This window comes from Phaenicophaeus curvirostris, chromosome 19 (assembly GCF_032191515.1).
Source record: "Phaenicophaeus curvirostris isolate KB17595 chromosome 19, BPBGC_Pcur_1.0, whole genome shotgun sequence".
NCBI lineage: Eukaryota > Metazoa > Chordata > Aves > Cuculiformes > Cuculidae > Phaenicophaeus > Phaenicophaeus curvirostris.
Window position 1 is genome coordinate 5,621,978 of NC_091410.1, and position 19,085 is coordinate 5,641,062.

The 19,085-nt window shown below is 43.0% G+C and overlaps 1 protein-coding gene across 1 annotated transcript; it reads left to right on the forward strand.

The window, feature by feature from the left end:
• The first annotated feature begins 445 nt into the window (after nt 1-445).
• On the forward strand, nt 446-18,642 carry LOC138728729 (myosin-1B). The gene is made up of 38 exons (XM_069872305.1): nt 446-664; nt 761-904; nt 1,240-1,396; nt 1,963-1,990; nt 2,088-2,205; nt 2,285-2,377; nt 2,491-2,554; nt 2,637-2,735; nt 2,844-2,947; nt 3,030-3,168; nt 3,844-3,962; nt 4,062-4,211; nt 5,121-5,291; nt 5,971-6,280; nt 6,894-6,967; nt 7,274-7,361; nt 7,445-7,562; nt 8,347-8,470; nt 8,557-8,693; nt 9,568-9,823; nt 10,187-10,429; nt 10,534-10,710; nt 10,796-10,941; nt 11,029-11,119; nt 11,206-11,595; nt 12,239-12,365; nt 13,328-13,446; nt 13,746-13,942; nt 14,334-14,517; nt 14,604-14,769; nt 14,903-15,027; nt 15,293-15,601; nt 15,711-15,914; nt 16,806-16,931; nt 17,027-17,197; nt 17,284-17,388; nt 17,654-17,749; nt 18,394-18,642. The coding sequence occupies exons 1-38, from the start codon at nt 461-463 to the stop codon at nt 18,544-18,546; spliced, it is 5,826 nt and encodes a 1,941-aa protein (XP_069728406.1). The 5' UTR covers nt 446-460; the 3' UTR covers nt 18,547-18,642.
• Nucleotides 18,643-19,085: the final 443 nt, after the last annotated feature.

Here is a 19,085-nt window from a genome sequence, read left to right on the forward strand (position 1 = left end):
GCTAATAATATTATCTCTGCATATGCAGCGTACTGTGCCTCTTCCAGTCTTTCGTTGTAAACAAATCTCATAGACTGAGAAGTGCCGAACTAAAAGCAATGAGAGGGCTTTCACAATTCTAAAATCTGCAATATCCAGTGAGCACAGAGTTTGGAACCTTGGAAAGAATCTGTTTAGCCAGTTAACTCAGCAAACGAAAAAATAAACCACCCCACAGAAAATACCCCCCTGAAAATGCCGTTGTCCTGTACGCCTAGAGATCTCACTGCTTAAAACAGACACAAAGAAAATTATAGAACAGAGCTCTGAATTAGCAGAAAAATCAGAGTCAAAGCAAACAATTGATAAGCACAATAGAGCACCTACCGTGCTGTAGCAGCGTTTCTTCCATCACACACTATTGTAATGTCATTTTTACCTTCACAGACACTTGCTGCATTGCCCCGAGTAAACAGCAGCCATGTCAACAGACTCCGAGATGGCGATCTTTGGGGAGGCAGCTCCTTACCTCCGAAAGTCAGAAAAGGAGAGAATCGAGGCCCAGAACAAGCCTTTCGATGCCAAGTCATCTGTCTTTGTGGTACATGCAAAGGAATCGTATGTGAAAAGCACAATCCAGAGCAGGGAATCAGGCAAGGTCACTGTCAAAACCGAAGGTGGAGAAGTGAGTAAAAAAAAAAAAATCAAGGCTTGAAAATATATTTTCAACCTGCTGTGGACTTCTAGATGGCAAACACATATCTTTCTTTTCATTTGGCAGACTTTGACCGTGAAGGATGATCAAATCTTCTCCATGAACCCTCCCAAGTATGATAAAATCGAGGACATGGCCATGATGACCCACCTCCACGAACCCGCTGTGCTGTACAACCTCAAAGAGCGTTACGCAGCCTGGATGATCTACGTAAGTCCCAGCTGAGGGAGATTCCTGCTTTTGAGGATTTGAAGACACCTTTCAGTCCCTTTAAAGAGCTGACTTGTTGTCTTCCTCTTTCCTCTCTTTTCTATTTCTTCTTTAATTCTTGCATGTATTCTGCTTTTGCAGAATTCTCTCCCTCTTCTTCCTTCCTGCTTTACCTGTCCTTGTTGCATGCTATAGCTCACTCATTCTCTGACAGGAAATTCCTCCACTTTACTTTTTTTTCACTACCCTGGTCTCCCCAGGAATCATTCACCTCTGCCTTCTGTGTAATTCTCCTCAGCTACCCAAAATGAACATCCCATCCCTCTTCCTTGCAGACCTACTCGGGTCTCTTCTGCGTCACTGTCAACCCCTACAAGTGGCTGCCGGTGTACAACCCGGAGGTGGTGTTGGCCTACCGAGGCAAGAAGCGCCAGGAGGCCCCTCCACACATCTTCTCCATCTCTGACAACGCCTATCAGTTCATGCTCACTGGTAAGTGCTTGACCTCCCTCACAGCAATTTGAACCAATAAGCCACTCATCTCACTGGGGCGTGTGACAAGCCAGCTAAAGCCACCACAGAGATGTTTGTCTGAGAACTCAATGAAATTATGCAGGAAGAATTTCTGCTGAAACTGCCCCAGAGGCATGGACTCCACACCGAATAGTATTTGCACTTAATGGTACACAATTCTATACTCTCCCACTGCAGACAGACTACCTGATTTTGTTTGCTACATGTTTTCACTTGTAGGAAAGAAAAAGTTATTTTTCCATACAAACAACCATTTTGAAAACATAGAGGTAGTTTGATTGTATTTCTTGATGGGAGCTGTGTGAAGGGCAAGAGGGTACACGGTTTGTCTGAGGATCACACACCTCTGACAGCTCTATGCATTCATTTGGGCTGATACTTACTGCTTTGGGGACTTGGAAGGGAACTGCGTACTCTTGGATTTCTGAGGAAGCCAAACTTGCATTTAGATCTCTGCTTCTCATTCGGCTCAGTGTTACCAGGGTCAACTGCTAACGTGGTCTTTCCTTCTCCCTCCTCCCCAGATCGTGAGAACCAGTCGATCCTGATCACGTACGTACCTCCCTGCTCGGGTCCCTGTGGGGCTGCCCAGTGCCAGGGGACCTCCTGCCTGACCACACGCTCTCTGCTTCTCTCTTGGGTTTGGCAGCGGAGAATCCGGTGCCGGGAAGACTGTGAACACAAAGCGTGTCATCCAGTACTTTGCAACAATTGCAGCGAGCGGAGACAAGAAAAAGGAGGAGCAGCAGCCAGCAGGCAAAATGCAGGTGAGGTCCGAGGGGTACAAACCCACAACTATCAAATTTATTCATGAGCTATATCATGACAATAACATTTCTATTTTAGGGGACACTTGAGGATCAAATCATCAGTGCCAACCCTCTGCTGGAGGCCTTTGGAAACGCCAAGACCGTGAGGAACGACAACTCCTCGCGCTTTGTAAGTTGTTGCCTGGGACAAGATTACTTTTCTCCTGTCAGCACACTGACTCAACTGTTCTTACAGTCAGGGTTGGCAAAATAGGTCTCAATTCACTTTTCTGCTTCTTGCAGGGTAAATTCATCAGAATCCATTTTGGTGCCACAGGAAAACTGGCTTCTGCAGACATTGAAACATGTAAGAGACCCTCCTGGCCTCATCCTCTTCCTTCCAGCTTCCCTCTGTTCTTGTGCTGACTCTGTCCTACTGTCCTTGCCAGATCTGCTGGAGAAGTCCAGAGTCACTTTCCAGCTCAAGGCGGAAAGGAGCTACCACATATTCTATCAGATCATGTCCAACAAGAAGCCGGAGCTAATAGGTAGGGAAGATCACCCACTTCTCCAGAGAGAGGTCATGGAAGAAAAACACTGAATTCCTTTATGTGCCAACTGCATTTCATCTGTATGGGTTTTGTCCTTCTTTTCAGAGATGTTACTGATCACCACCAACCCGTATGATTATCAGTATGTGAGTCAAGGTGAGATCACAGTTCCCAGCATCAATGACCAGGAAGAGTTGCTGGCCACAGATGTAAGTCATGCAACAGAAGCTTTCTTAGGCAGACTGTGACCTTTAAAAGGCACGATACTTATTCTAATGATTCTTTTGGCAGAGTGCCATTGACATCCTGGGCTTCACTCCTGATGAGAAGACAGCCATCTACAAGCTGACAGGGGCTGTCATGCACTACGGGAACCTCAAGTTCAAGCAGAAACAACGAGAGGAGCAGGCAGAGCCAGATGGCACAGAAGGTATCCGCACGTTATTTGCTGGAGTGCAGCGTGTACTGGGATACTCAGTGATACAATAATTCAGGGTCAGAATCACTGACCAGCTGCAGTCTTCCCCAGATGCTAGTCTGGTAGAATATAAGAGTGTCTTAACCAGAGGACTCGGTGGAAGATAGAGATTATTTTTGAACAATTCAAAGTTGGGAAAGCCTTGTGTTTGTGATACCTCTCCTTAGGGAGAATGTGCTCCCACTCTAGGTGAGATCCCATTTATGCTTTAGCACAATATTTCACCAATCTCTCTCTAATAACACAAGAGGTTGACTACAGTTTACAGGACCACGTATTTCACTGCCAACTAGTTTCCTTTTCTGCTTTGTCACTTGTTTCCTTTTCTGTTTATTTAGAAATTGTCACTTATTTCACTTGCCATTTTCATAGTCCTTCGCCCTTTTGTCTCCCTTGTCACTTGTTTCAAAAACTGCACGTTCATTGTAACGGCAAATGGAAGAATCCTTACATTTACAAATCAACTAAGTTAAACAGGGAAAAAATCCGTAAATCCATAAAAAATGTAATATCTTAAAGCATGCAACTTAGAATACCTGTGGCTGCTGCAGAAACAATTCTGAATTACTATAAGCTACGTCCTCTGGGAAACTAATCTTCTATCCTGCTACATGCTTGTTTCCTTAGTGGCTGACAAGGCTGCCTACCTGATGGGTCTGAACTCAGCAGATCTGCTCAAAGCCCTCTGCTACCCCCGAGTCAAAGTGGGGAATGAATACGTGACCAAGGGTCAAACTGTGCAGCAGGTGAGAAATATGTGATGATAGAAAACAAATTGCATGAATTAAAAATGTTGAACTCCCTCTTTTGCCCAGGATAGTAACTTTTCTTTTACTTTTCTTTAGGTGTACAATTCTGTAGGTGCTCTGGCTAAATCTGTCTTTGAGAAGATGTTCCTGTGGATGGTTGTTCGCATCAACCAGCAGCTGGATACAAAGCAACCCAGACAGTACTTCATTGGTGTCCTGGACATTGCTGGCTTCGAGATCTTTGATGTAAGGGAAGAATCTTCATACAAGTTTCCTGGAAAGGGCATTAAGAAACAGGATAAGTTTTGGATTTGGGTTTTGTTTTTCTCTTTTAAATTCTGCATTGTTTTAATTTATTGAGTAATCTTGATATTGCTGTGGGGATGGCGCTCTTCTGGTACTCACAGTATATAGTTTCCCACAAGGGCTGCAGGTTTTTATCAGTATCTGCTATTGTGTGATATGAAAATGTTGAACAACTAATATGTAATAGAAGAGACACACTTTGAGGAAATTTAAATGTGCTGTCTTGAAGGAAGATTTTCTGAATGATGAAACCAGATTCCCTCTAAATGCCTGGGAATAGACTGGCAGTGTAGACAAACTGGATTTGGACTAAATTGCAACACTTTCCAGAGCTTAGAAATACATTGAGATAGTTCCAGGGCATGGAAGGGGAGATATATGAGAGGATGGAATGTGCCAGTCACCTGTCAAGTCCCAACACTAGAAATTCATGATCCCAGACATGGAGATCTTAATGGGTTGAAACCAGAAACATATTGGAAGATGGAAAAGCGTGATGGAACTGAACTTAGAGTCATAGAATCATAGAATAGTTTGGGTTGGAAGGGACCTTAAAGATTATCCATTTCCAAGCCCCCGCCATGAGCAGGGACACCTCCCACCAGACCAGGTTGCCCAAGGCCCCATCCAACCCGGCCTTGAACACCTCCAGGGATGGGGCAGCCACAGCTTCCCTGGGTAACCCGTGTCAGTGCCTCACCACTCTCATGGTGAAGAAATTCCTCCTTACATCTAGTCTAAATCTGCCCCTCTCTAGTTTATTTCTGTTGGCCCTAGTTCTGTCAGGACAAGCCTTTCTACAAAATCCCTCCCACTCCGCAGGTAAGTAAATCCCTATGTATTCTGCAGTTCAACAGCCTGGAGCAGCTCTGCATCAACTTCACCAATGAGAAACTGCAACAGTTCTTCAACCACCACATGTTCGTGCTGGAGCAGGAGGAGTACAAGAAGGAAGGAATTGAATGGGAGTTCATTGACTTTGGGATGGACCTGGCTGCCTGCATTGAGCTCATTGAGAAGGTTCTTGTGCCTTACACACTTAATAATTTTCCAGATGTAAAATATAAAAGGAATTTCTATGCTCAAATTAGACCACTCAAGTGTGTGACACTCATACTTAATGCAGCACATAACCTGATTTTTTCTGGGCTCCAAGCATTCCATGTGGATTTTCACTTGTCTGTTACTTTGCTAGCCGTGGGATTCTGTCTCATTATCCATGTAATTCACATGGGGGAAAAATTTCAGTCCTAGTCACTGCTCTGGAGTTCATACCTAAATAAGTGTATTTTTCTCATGCATGCCAAGTGAGTAAATACACTGAGCAACTTCTTTTAATATGTTTAAAGAAATTTTGCTATCTTGTTTCCAAGAAAAAGGAATTTGAAGTATAAAACCTTACCTTACATGTGAATGCTACTAATGTCACCCATTTTGCTTTGCTTTCAACTAACCTGCACGTAGTGAAATTCTACATGCTAGATCTTCATTACATCACAACCCTGACCCTTATAGAGAGCTTGTTTTCATATAGCTGATGGCATAGCCACAAACAAAATGTCCTTTCTGGAAAAACATAAGATTAGACAATCTGAGAAGGGGGTTTTTTTGGTATACTTTTATCTTCCATTCCTCTCATAGATTCTCACTGCTTCTTGCTCCTACACTTTCTTTCTTCATGTGTTGCTATTTCTTCCAGCCTATGGGCATCTTCTCCATCCTGGAAGAGGAGTGCATGTTCCCCAAGGCAACTGACACCTCTTTCAAGAACAAGCTCTATGACCAGCACCTGGGCAAGTCCAACAACTTCCAGAAGCCCAAACCTGGCAAAGGCAAGGCTGAGGCTCACTTCTCGCTGGTGCACTACGCTGGCACGGTGGACTACAACATCACTGGCTGGCTGGAGAAGAACAAGGACCCCCTGAATGAAACCGTTGTGGGGCTGTACCAGAAATCATCCCTGAAGACCCTGGCCTTACTCTTTGCCTCTGTTGGTGGGGCAGAAGCAGGTGATTTCTTTGAAATCAGTTCTACTATAAATTCCTTTCAGTAATAGTTTGCAACTGTATTTACATTTCAGATATTGAAATCCCCAAACCTCATCTACTGCAGCTCAGTCACTCAGATTGATAGAGAATATAACTTTTCCCTAGACGACTTAATAGATCTGCAGGTTTTAAGACCAGACAACTGTGCTACAACATTAATCCAGGCTGGCTAACAAACCAGCTTTCTCGAATATGGGGTATTCCCAAATGCTTTAGGGAATAAAATCACGTGTCAACATGCTGCTAAATTTATGCATACCCCTGGATGTAAAGATACATAAAGACTGCATTCGGTGTATTCATTAATGATTTATTTAATTCCTTTAAGTATCTTACTATGCAAAATATTGCATTTTATTTCCTGCTTGCATTTTCTTAATTTCAGCTTGAAGTCATTAGCTTTCTTTTATCATCTGAAAAAATCAAGCCTCATGTTGTAAATTTAAACAGTGTTTGTTTACATATTTTCATCAGATCATTATTTTTTCTGTTTAAGATGAACACACAATGTTCTTCATATTCTAACTATGTGCATTGTTGTTCATTTGTTTTTTTAAAAAATATTGTTGTTTAGAGAGCGGTGGTGGTGGCAAGAAAGGTGGCAAGAAGAAGGGTTCTTCTTTCCAGACTGTCTCAGCTCTTTTCCGGGTAATGCAGAGTAATCATTATAAATTTTATCTCATTGTGAAAAAAAAATACAGAAAATTCAGTTCAGAAAATATTTTGATTGATCTAATATACAAAATCTGTTATGTTCAGAAGGCATAAAGGCACGTGCTTCTTAATAAAGAAGGGTTCTCTTTGAATCCTTGGAAATGTTCTTTTAAAACTTCCCAAAAACTCTATAAAAATAAAAATACTGATCATGATTTTATTGCAGTATTTTTGTTCCATCTAATATTGAGATTGTGTAAGTGACATTTCTCAATCCAAGTCTTTCCTATTCCCCTTAAGGAAAATTTAAACAAGCTGATGAGCAATCTGCGAAGCACACATCCCCATTTTGTGCGATGCCTTATTCCTAATGAAACAAAAACACCAGGTAAGTTGTTAAAGTACAAAGATGTGATAAATCTCTTGTCTCTGCAGTACAATGAGACTCCAATTCATTATGTCATTTATTAGGTGCCATGGAGCATGAGCTGGTGCTGCATCAGCTGCGCTGTAACGGCGTGCTGGAAGGGATCAGAATTTGCAGGAAAGGATTCCCCAGCAGGATCCTCTACGCAGACTTTAAACAGAGGTCAGATTCTATGTCATCCACCCTTCACTATATCCACCAATATTGAATAATTTTCATTTTTTTAACAGGTTTAACTGCTGTGAGAGTTACAGAAAGAGTTCATTGTACCTACCTTTAGGCATACAAGAGTCAGTTATTCAAGTCAGGCATCCAGTTTCTTTCAACAGCTAACTAGAACAGTTGTTTTCAAAGGGTAATTATTTATTCCTGTCCATGATCTATAGTTTCCTAGGGGATAAAGTATCTTTTAATTAACCATCCAGAAATGAAATTAATTAGCATAGACTGAGTTAACTTCTGGGTGGCAAAGTAAGATGACTTGTATTCAGCAGCACAGAAACGTCAATAAAGAATTATCTATAAGATATTCTAGACTAACTTGTTGGAAAACTAAATAAAATAAAAAGATCATGCTTCTTGATTTATGTTAGGTCAAAAATACTTGCTTTTCCTCTCCACGTATTTCATTCTTGCACATAAAGTTCTCATTTGCAGATAAGGCATTAGATAACAGGGCACGTGAAATACATCAGCAGTTACCCATGGAAATCAGTACTCATTCTGTGTTAAGAATTTCTGGACTAAGGAAAAGGCAAGACTTTTTCTAAACACTTGTTTATCCATGGAAATGTGATTTCTAAACAAGGGAACACAGTACAGACTTAGTCACCTCACTTCCGTTCTTGCTCCCCATTCAGAGAATCTTAACAACAGCATCAGTTGGTACAGGCAGGACTGAGCTGCTGGGAATCTGACCTGCTTCATATTCCACTTCCTCCTGTAGGTACAAGGTGCTTAATGCCAGTGCCATCCCAGAGGGCCAGTTCATCGACAGCAAGAAAGCTTCTGAGAAGCTTCTTGGATCCATCGATGTGGATCACACCCAGTACAAATTTGGCCACACCAAGGTACAAACCCTCCCTGACTCACTCACTGGGTGCCTGTGCTTGGGCTTTACCTGACAGTGATGTGCTGCAACCTTCCCTTTCTCAAGGTGTTCTTCAAAGCTGGGCTGCTGGGTCTCCTGGAGGAGATGAGAGATGAGAAGCTGGCACAACTCATCACCCGCACTCAGGCCATGTGCAGGGGTTACCTGATGAGAGTTGAGTTCAAGAAAATGATGGAGAGAAGGTAGATACTTATACTTATTTGGCCTGCTGGGCCATCAGATACCAATGACATGAAGAAAATGAACATTCACTGCTTCTCTCCAAATCTCATTAATTTGTCATTAATTCAACTTACCAATATAGACATCTTTGGAAGTATAATCTGGCAGTTGATGAAGCAGTATAAAACCCTGGTTTAGGAAAACAACTTGGTTTAGGAAAAGAATTGACAAACACAGTCTTCCAACACAAGAGAAGTATCCTCTTCTGTAAAATAATTTCTATGAAAGGGATCATGAAAATCAGCTTCTGAAGATGTTCTTTTTCTTTGACTGTGAAAGTGAGCCAAACATCTGAACTTCAAAATTGTTCACACAGGTTGACAATCTGGGTTGGAAGGGACCATAAAGCCCATCCAGTTCCAACCCCCCTGCCATGGGCAGGGACACCTCCCACCAGACCAGGCTGCCCAAGCCCCATCCAACCTGGTCTTGAACACCTCCAGGGATGGGGCAGCCACAATGTCCCTGGGCAGCCTGTTCCAGTGCCTCATCACTCTTATGGTGAAGAAATTCCTCCTTATGTCTAGTCTAACTCTGCCCCTCTGCAGTTTATACACATTGCCACCAGTCCTATCACTACAAGCCTTTGTAAATAGTCCCTCCTCAGCTTTCTTGTAGCCCTTTCAGGTACTGGAAGGTCACTATAAGATCTCCTCAGAGCCTTCTCTTCTCCAGGCTGAACTACCCCAACTCATCCTCCTATCTATAGATATATAGAATTAGAATGATAAACTATTATAAGTAGAACTCCATGCTATAAATATCAATATATACAATTAAATATGTATCATAAATCTCAAAATACATAGCATTGTATTTTTTATTATCTTTCAGGGAGTCCATCTTCTGCATCCAGTACAACGTCCGTGCATTCATGAATGTGAAGCACTGGCCCTGGATGAAGCTGTTCTTCAAGATCAAGCCCTTGCTGAAGAGCGCAGAATCTGAGAAGGAGATGGCCAACATGAAGGAAGAGTTTGAGAAAACCAAGGAAGAGCTTGCCAAGTCTGAGGCAAAGAGGAAGGAGCTGGAGGAGAAAATGGTTTCTTTGCTGCAGGAGAAAAATGACCTGCAGCTCCAAGTGCAGGCTGTGAGTATTGCTGAAGTTTTTGCCTTGTAATGTCATGTGCAAAAAGATCCCACATAGAATCATAGAATCACCAGGTTGGAAAAGACCTCTTGGATGATCGAGTCCAACCTTTCCCGTGTCTCTGTAACAGACACAGTATCCCAAAACAGTAGTTATTTTTAAAACATGCATATTCCATAAAATAAGAAGGGCAGAAGCACCTCCCATATGAGGAGTCCAAATTAAATTGATACTCTTAAGATACTGAGTTTTAAATACAAAGGACATTGTAAACCTGATTTGAAAAAATAATTCCTTGTTTGAAGATCCATATGAAAACATAACTATTTGAAAACTTTTCCATTTAAAATGAATGATGTGTAGGAAGCTGATGGTTTGGCTGATGCTGAGGAAAGATGTGACCAGCTCATCAAAACCAAAATCCAACTGGAAGCCAAAATTAAGGAGCTGACAGAGAGAGCAGAAGATGAAGAAGAGCTGAATGCTGAGCTGACAGCCAAGAAAAGGAAACTGGAGGATGAATGTTCAGAGCTGAAGAAAGATATTGATGACCTTGAGTTAACACTGGCCAAGGTTGAGAAGGAAAAACATGCCACGGAAAACAAGGTATGAGGCAGAAACTGTCACTCCCATGCCAGGGAAGAGCACTGTGCTGTTACAGCACTGCTGTGTCTATATTGTTCATCACACTTGCTCCCTTCTTCTCCAAGGTGAAAAACCTCACTGAGGAGATGGCAGCCCTGGATGAGACCATTGCCAAGCTGACAAAAGAGAAGAAAGCCCTCCAAGAGGCCCATCAGCAGACACTGGACGACCTGCAGGCAGAAGAGGACAAAGTCAATACTCTGACCAAAGCTAAGACCAAGCTGGAGCAGCAAGTGGACGATGTAAGCACACGGGCATTCAGCAAGAACAGGACAGGTATGGAGTTAGACCTGGCTGGCAGAGCACTGATGGTCTTGTTGGTTGTAGCTGGAAGGGTCCCTGGAGCAAGAGAAAAAGCTGCGCATGGACCTGGAGAGAGCTAAGAGGAAACTTGAAGGAGACCTGAAGATGAACCAGGAATCCATGATGGATTTGGAAAATGATAAGCAGCAGCTGGATGAGAAACTGAAGAAGTAAGTGTGGCTGTGGGGCACCTCAGTGTGGGGCTGGTTCTCTTGCCTTTTTCCTTTGAGCTCTAACACCGTGTCCTTTGCCCAAAGGAAAGACTTTGAAATCAGCCAGATCCAGAGCAAAATTGAGGATGAGCAAGCCCTGGGCATGCAGTTACAGAAGAAGATCAAGGAGCTCCAGGCAAGTCTCTGTTCCATCCCCTCTCACCCTGGCACAGGTCAGGCAGGAGGAGGGCGTGGGTGTGAAGGGTTCCCAATGTTCTCCAGGCTCGGATTGAGGAACTGGAGGAGGAAATTGAGGCAGAGAGAACTTCTCGGGCAAAAGCAGAGAAGCATCGGGCTGACCTCTCGCGGGAGCTGGAGGAGATCAGCGAGCGCCTGGAAGAAGCAGGAGGGGCTACAGCAGCTCAGATTGAGATGAACAAGAAGCGCGAGGCAGAATTTCAGAAGATGCGTCGCGACCTCGAAGAGGCGACGCTGCAGCACGAAGCCACGGCTGCCGCCCTGCGCAAGAAGCACGCGGACAGCACAGCTGAGCTTGGGGAGCAGATCGACAACCTGCAACGAGTGAAGCAGAAGCTGGAGAAGGAGAAGAGTGAGCTGAAGATGGAGATTGATGACCTGGCCAGTAACATGGAGTCTGTCTCCAAAGCCAAGGTACTGAAATATTTCTTTGCAGTGATTCAAACACAACGAAGTATTTATATTTTAACATAGAAATTTTAGTCATACCTTAAAATATTCAGTTTCACTTTAGAAGTTGTGTTTTATTTTATATATTTCAGTATTGCCTTAACAATATTTTGTGTGCTGTGGATGACAGCTATAAAACTGCACCTGAAACACGTAACCTAAGGAACTATAGCCTCATTGCTTGATGCAGAATATTATGATAGTAAAATCAAAGACACTGAGCTTAGCTGTTTTTTAGTTTCTTCTAAAACAGAAATTACTCCTACCCTTTCCTTTTTATTCCTATTTTTCTTTTCCTCACTTAAACACTTCTAAGACAAAATCACTAAGAGCCAAAGAGAAATACAAAATAATTCCTCATGTTACAGTGCTAACATCCTTCTTATTACTGAAAAAAATGGAGAAAAAAATATTAAAAAATTAATAATTTATAGAAATGCTGGAATCAGTGATACAAATTTCATAGGAAGATATGTATTAACCAAGACATTTTGACTTTAACTCTAAGTCATTGGGTTTCTTTTTTTGCCCCTTGTAAAACTTCAGATTCTCAGTAATTATGTATTGAACCATCAATCATATTTCATTCCATTCTTCATGAAAACAGGCAAATCTGGAGAAGATGTGTCGCTCCCTAGAAGATCAACTCAGTGAGATTAAAACAAAGGAGGAGGAACAACAGCGCACAATTAATGACATTAGTGCTCAGAGAGCTCGGTTACAAACAGAATCCGGTAAGACATCTGTGTTTTTTGAAAGTACACTGTATATGATCTGGGTTTATTAGAAAATCAATCAAGAAACTTTATGGGTCTTGATGGAAACTAAGGTGAAAATGTCAGAAATGTGCTCCTGTGACAAAGGCAGCCAACAGCATCCTGAGCTGCGTTAGAAGAAATGTAGCCAGCAGGTTATCAGAGGATGATCTTTCCCCAGCTCAGGACAGGTGAGGCCACCCCTGGAGTGCTGTGCCCAGTGCCAGGCTCTTCAGTACCAGAGAGATACAGGCATCCCAGAGTAGGACCAATAACACAATTAAGGTACTGGAACAACCAGTTGCTGGAACAAACTCCCCAGAGGTGCAGTAGAGTCCCCAACACCGGCTGTTTTCAAGACACAACTGGACAGGATGCTAGAAAACCTCATTTAGGCATCCTTTCCCATGAAATGTTGGACCAGATTACTTTTCAAGGTCCTTTCCAGTCTGGACTGTTCTATGATTCTGTGACTGGAGTTTCAAAGAAGAATTCATGTATATAATAACCTAGACTTCATCCTTCTGCTTCCCAGGAGAATTCAGGAGATGACAGTGATAAACCTGTGCATATCTACCATATAGTACTCGTTCTGTAAGTTCGAGACTTGAAATGACTACTGCACTTAGTTCAAATGAACAGTAAGACTAGTCAGATATAGGTCAGGGGACAAGTTTCTCTCATTTCTTGCCTCTAAGAGGAATAATTCGGCACACACAGACATCATAGAATCATAGAATCACCAGGTTGGAAAAGACCCATTGGATCATCGAGTCCAACCATTCCTATCAAATAATGTTGATAAGTATCAGTGATCTGGACTCCATGAAAGAAATACAATTCTGTCTGACTCACAATACTTGGATGTGCATCTACTTATCAAGGTTAACACTTTTAAATAACTCATAAAAAGGTTGTTTCACTCATCTGAACTTTCCTAGGTGAATATTCACGCCAGGTGGAGGAGAAAGATGTTCTGATTTCTCAGCTGTCAAGAGGCAAGCAAGCATTCACCCAGCAGATTGAGGAACTCAAGAGGCACCTAGAGGAAGAGATAAAGGTGAGAAGGCTTTTCATATTCTTATACATTAGATTCTTCCTCTGCGAGTGATACTTCAGAGATGGATGAAAGCACATAACCAACAAGATGTGATGGAGAGAAAAAATACTTAGGTGATTCAGTGTAAGTCTTCCCATATTAGCTTTGCTCCCCCTTCCCAGCAGTCTATCCACTGATTTTGTAGCAGTTTCCCAGATCTTACATTCTCACTCAGTACCTTGCCACAAATCACAGCACTGACCAAGGAGAGATTTCCCAGGATATTTCCATTCACCGTTGCACTACAATTTCTCCCCCAGGCCAAGAACGCGCTGGCCCACGCCTTGCAGTCTGCTCGCCACGACTGTGACTTGCTCCGCGAACAATATGAGGAGGAGCAGGAAGCCAAGGGGGAGCTGCAGCGAGCCCTGTCCAAGGCCAACAGCGAAGTGGCCCAGTGGAGAACCAAATACGAGACGGACGCTATTCAGCGCACGGAGGAGCTGGAGGAGGCCAAGTACGTAGAGAATGTGAAGAAGGCTGGCAGAGTGAGAACAGAAATTTAAGGGCAGCACTGTGATGTTCTTGGGAAGAAGCCAGTGTGCTGGGTTTGGTGGGGTGGCAGGAAGAGAGAAAATATAACTGATAGCATTGGGAAAAGCAGAAGCAGCAAAACCCTTCAGATGCAGAACAACAGAGAAATGCTAGTGTGAATAACACAGTGAACAGCGGAGAGTGGATTGCTGCAGACCAGGACTCAGACATAGATATACAGCTGCTGTCTGGAGAAGTTCCTACACCTCTGTGTAAATGGGGATCACACACTACCAAGTGGCTAAGTGTTCTCTTGGGAAAACAACAGGCTCCAATTCATTTTCTCACTTCAAGCTGTGCTTATCTCCTCCCAGGAAGAAGCTGGCTCAGCGCCTGCAGGATGCAGAGGAACACGTTGAAGCCGTCAATGCCAAATGTGCCTCCCTGGAAAAGACAAAGCAGAGGCTGCAGAATGAAGTGGAGGACCTGATGATCGATGTGGAGCGATCAAATGCTGCCTGCGCAGCTCTGGACAAGAAGCAGAAGAACTTTGACAAGGTCTTTTGGGCTCCAGCCCTGGGGTTCCTGGGCAGAGAATTCCCTCCCCGTTGCCACATCCATACTCAGACCTGTTTTCCCTTCAGATCCTGGCAGAGTGGAAGCAGAAGTATGAGGAAACACAGGCTGAGCTGGAAGCCTCCCAGAAGGAGTCTCGCTCTCTCAGCACGGAGCTGTTTAAGATGAAGAATGCCTATGAGGAGTCCTTGGACCACCTGGAAACGCTGAAGCGTGAGAACAAGAACTTGCAGCGTAAGTCTCTGGCCCTCAGTTCCTGGCAGGGCTTTCCCACTCCACCAAGACCCACCTTCCCATATGGGTCTGTGCCTGCAGGGTGGCAATGATGCTCTATCCTTGACCGTGCCATTGGTCTTTATTCCCACAGAGGAGATTTCTGACCTCACGGAGCAGATTGCAGAGGGAGGAAAGGCAATTCATGAGCTGGAGAAAGTCAAGAAGCAGATTGAGCAGGAGAAATCTGAAATCCAGGCTGCTCTGGAGGAAGCTGAGGTACAATCTCCTGTTCTTATTTGTTTAATTGTAACACAGTTTAGCAACCTCAGGTACCATTTATGAAATTATACACATTGTGAATAATCTCCACGATCAGGAAAGAGTGAATCTAGGATAACATTAAAGTCTTTGGATACATGGCAATTCTTTTTTCCTTTTCTGCAGTCTCAGACCTCATGATGTACATTATTCTTCAAGGAAATAGGTTATCGTTACAGATACTGCTACTTATAGAATTGACTGATCTTTGTATTTTTTTCAGGCTTCCCTTGAACATGAAGAAGGGAAGATCCTGCGCCTCCAGCTTGAGCTCAACCAGGTGAAGTCTGAGATTGACAGGAAGGTAGCAGAGAAAGATGAGGAGATCGACCAGATGAAGAGAAACCATCTCAGAATTGTGGAGTCCATGCAGAGCACCCTGGATGCTGAGATCAGGAGCAGGAATGAAGCCCTGAGGCTGAAGAAGAAGATGGAGGGAGACCTGAATGAAATAGAGATCCAGCTGAGTCATGCCAACCGCCAGGCTGCAGAGGCACAGAAGAACCTGAGAAACACACAGGGAGTGCTCAAGGTCTGTTGAACAAAAGAACAAAAGTTGCCTATGGAGAAATGTCTCAGCTCGTATTTGCAGTGCTGAACAGCTCTGAATCTGCTTGCAATTTCTTTCACTTGCTCTACAGGATACCCAGATACACTTGGATGATGCTCTCAGGGCACAGGAGGACCTGAAGGAGCAGGTGGCCATGGTGGAGCGCAGAGCAAACCTGCTGCAGGCTGAAGTTGAGGAGCTACGGGCAGCACTAGAACAAACAGAGAGGTGCAGAAAGGTGGCTGAGCAGGAACTGATGGATGCAAGTGAGCGCGTGCAGCTCCTCCATACCCAGGTGAGGTCCCTTGGTGAGAAATGGCACTCTTGGTAAGCAAGTGATCACTTGTATGCTTTATTCCAGTCAGCATGGGAGGCTCAACTTCAAAGAAGTGAGTTAGCTTCTCTGAAGTAGTCATCATGATAATAAAAGCGATCTTTGCTAAAGAAGTATGCATGCTGGCTGTATTCCTAGGTTACATTCAGTGAAACTAATGCTTCTGCCTTCTTTGCATTGTAACATAATCTCTAGAGGAAAGACACTGAGTCACAGGAACCAGATTTTTTAGTCACACATGCCAAATGGTCTGACAGCTGAGCAGTCAGGGACTGAAACTCTGAGACTATAGTAAGATTCATACCTTCCTCATTTGACATGTAGCACTAGGGAATCCTTATGTTCCTTCAAAAATGTGCTTGTCCACTCTAATAAGAAAGTGAGGATGAACTCCTAGCCCATGTCATAGCAGTCATCCAGAAATCAAGTCCTGAAATCTGTGGAAACTGTTTTCAAATTGTGAAAATATTCTGGAAGCAATGTATCCTATGCATATAACAAATTTTTCTCTTGTCAGTTGATGAGACTGGATTAATCTGCCCTAATTATGTTGAAAAGACAGTGTTTCTCTGCCTTCTCTCACTGTATTTTTATTGATTTCCTGTGCCAGCCTTGTGGGATGAGATGTTGCACAGATTATACTTGTAAGTCCTCATTTCACATTAATAAAATTAATAGTTGGAGTAAAAAAACCTCCAACCAACAATTGTTTCCACTGGTAAGAAATTTTACAGAAAAATCTGTGGTTGTTGGGTTTTTACATAATTATGTCTGAAATAATTCAAAGTCCTCTAATGTTTTTATTTTGAAATAACAAACTAACAAAACCAAACCTCTGGTGTTGTCGCACAGAACACCAGCTTGATAAACACCAAGAAGAAGCTGGAAACAGACATTGCTCAAATTCAGAGTGAAATGGAGGAAACTGTCCAGGAAGCCCGCAACGCTGAAGAGAAGGCCAAAAAGGCCATCACTGATGTGAGTTGGGGGCTCCTTTCACTGGAGATGGTGCATGTATTCTCCCCCAGCACGTCTCCAGCTTCACAATGTCTTTGACTCTCTGCTCTCATCAGGCAGCCATGATGGCAGAGGAGCTGAAGAAGGAGCAGGACACCAGCGCCCACCTGGAGAGGATGAAGAAGAACCTCGACCAGACGGTGAAGGACCTGCAGCACCGTCTGGATGAGGCTGAGCAGTTGGCTCTGAAAGGAGGCAAGAAGCAAATCCAGAAACTGGAGGCCAGAGTGCGTAGGAGTTTTATTTGTGAGTAAGTGAGAGTGTCCCTTGGAGAGATACCAGGGCAGCTCCAAAGACGGGCTTCTCCTTTTAGGTGCGGGAGCTGGAAGGGGAGGTTGATGCTGAGCAGAAGCGCAGCGCTGAGGCTGTGAAGGGTGTGCGCAAGTACGAGAGGAGGGTGAAGGAGCTGACCTACCAGGTAAGGCAGGAGGTGTCCTTGAGCTCATACACCCTTTTTGCAGGAATCCAAAATGTCACAGTTAGGAATTTCTTTCTGTCCTGAGTCACACAGTTAAAAAGGAGAAGACTGAGCACATCAGAAGAAATTATCTTTCTGATCATGCTTATCCTTTCTGTCTTACTAGTCAGCAGTGGTCTATAAGGAATGTTACTCTCTGTTTGATGTAAACGACATTTATAGTGGGGGGCAAAGAGATGCTTCTCTTTCTTGTCCTTCTCTTTAGTCTGAAGAAGACCGGAAGAACGTCCTCAGGCTCCAGGATCTGGTGGACAAGCTTCAAATGAAAGTTAAATCCTACAAGAGACAAGCTGAGGAAGCTGTAAGCATTGTTGTGTGCAGAGTCAATCTCCATCCAGTTGGAGGTCAAATTCTGTGTTCATGTTTTCCCCTGCATAGCTCTATTCAAACCCTTGACATTTTTTTTTTCCTTACTGTGCGTGGGCTGAACAGCCAAGGGTTTAAGGGTTTAGGAAGGGTGTAGAACACATTTTCTGTGAGCATTATTGCATCATTGGGAAGAGCTTGAAGGCTGAGGTCAACATTGTGGGAGAAGGTCTCTACTTCTTTTCACTTTATTTCATATTTCTGCTTAACAGGAAAAAAATTCAAAAAATGTAATACATCATTTTATAGCAGTCAATAAATGGGAAATTGAAATAACAGTAATTTATATATACTATTCAAAAATTATATACTAGTCTTCAAAAATTCCAAAGTGCATCAGCACGTCATGTCCAGAGAGACATTTCCAGTATATTTTATTAACCATCTAAACATCTAGCATTTAAGCTACTTCTTTGGATTCCCCATAGAAATATTATAGAGAATTACATACTAACTCAGTCTTTTTTTTTCTCACTATGTAAAGGCAAAAAAAAATACCATGGCATGGCCAGTGCAGTGTTACAATAAGAACACTCTTAAAACATTTAAAACCTATTTTATCTCTCTTCTTATCCCCAGGAGGAGCTTTCCAATGTCAACCTCTCCAAGTTCCGCAAGATCCAGCACGAGCTGGAGGAAGCCGAGGAGCGCGCTGACATTGCAGAGTCGCAGGTCAACAAGCTCCGAGCAAAGAGCCGGGAAATCGGCAAGAAGTCAGAAAGCGAAGAGTAAACTGTCGTCAGTGGCACCGAGTGAAAGAGACTTGCACAAAATGTGCAATTCTGTCACTTTGATTTTGTAATCACTGCTTAGCCCTTCGTCAGTCTCTAGATAATTAATGCCTAGATAATAAAATTGGTAGAAATTTTCCCATGGAAATAATGAGTTGTCCATTGTTGTATTTTAATCATTATCCTGAATTCTTATAAGGTTTACATTTTTCCTCACTTATTTAATTTCATTGAATTAAAAATCTTCCGTCAGGTATATTGGAAGGGTCTCAACCACTGTTAAAGTGGTCTAATCAGACACCCTGCTTCATTCTCACCATGGAATTTCATCCAAGACTTCCTTAAGGGAGAAAATCATTATTTCTTTGCAACAGAATGTTATTACCCCTTATACTTTCTGCTTTAGGAATACAATAGAATTTAACCCAAAGGTTCTGTCCCAAGAACAAGATTTATTGCAGCTTCTGGTAAACCAATCTGACCACTAATTTTTTGCAAGAAGGTCTTTTTTCCACTTTGGAACATAGTTTAGAGGACATT

Bases quoted from the DNA above. Each gene is read 5' to 3' on its own strand.
- LOC138728729 (XM_069872305.1), top strand. From the start codon at position 461: ATGTCAACAGACTCCGAGATGGCGATCTTTGGGGAGGCAGCTCCTTAC. The intron at 1,991-2,087 runs GTACGTACCTCC...TGGGTTTGGCAG, and splicing joins AACCAGTCGATCCTGATCAC to CGGAGAATCCGGTGCCGGGA. The intron at 11,596-12,238 runs GTACTGAAATAT...TCATGAAAACAG, and splicing joins AGTCTGTCTCCAAAGCCAAG to GCAAATCTGGAGAAGATGTG.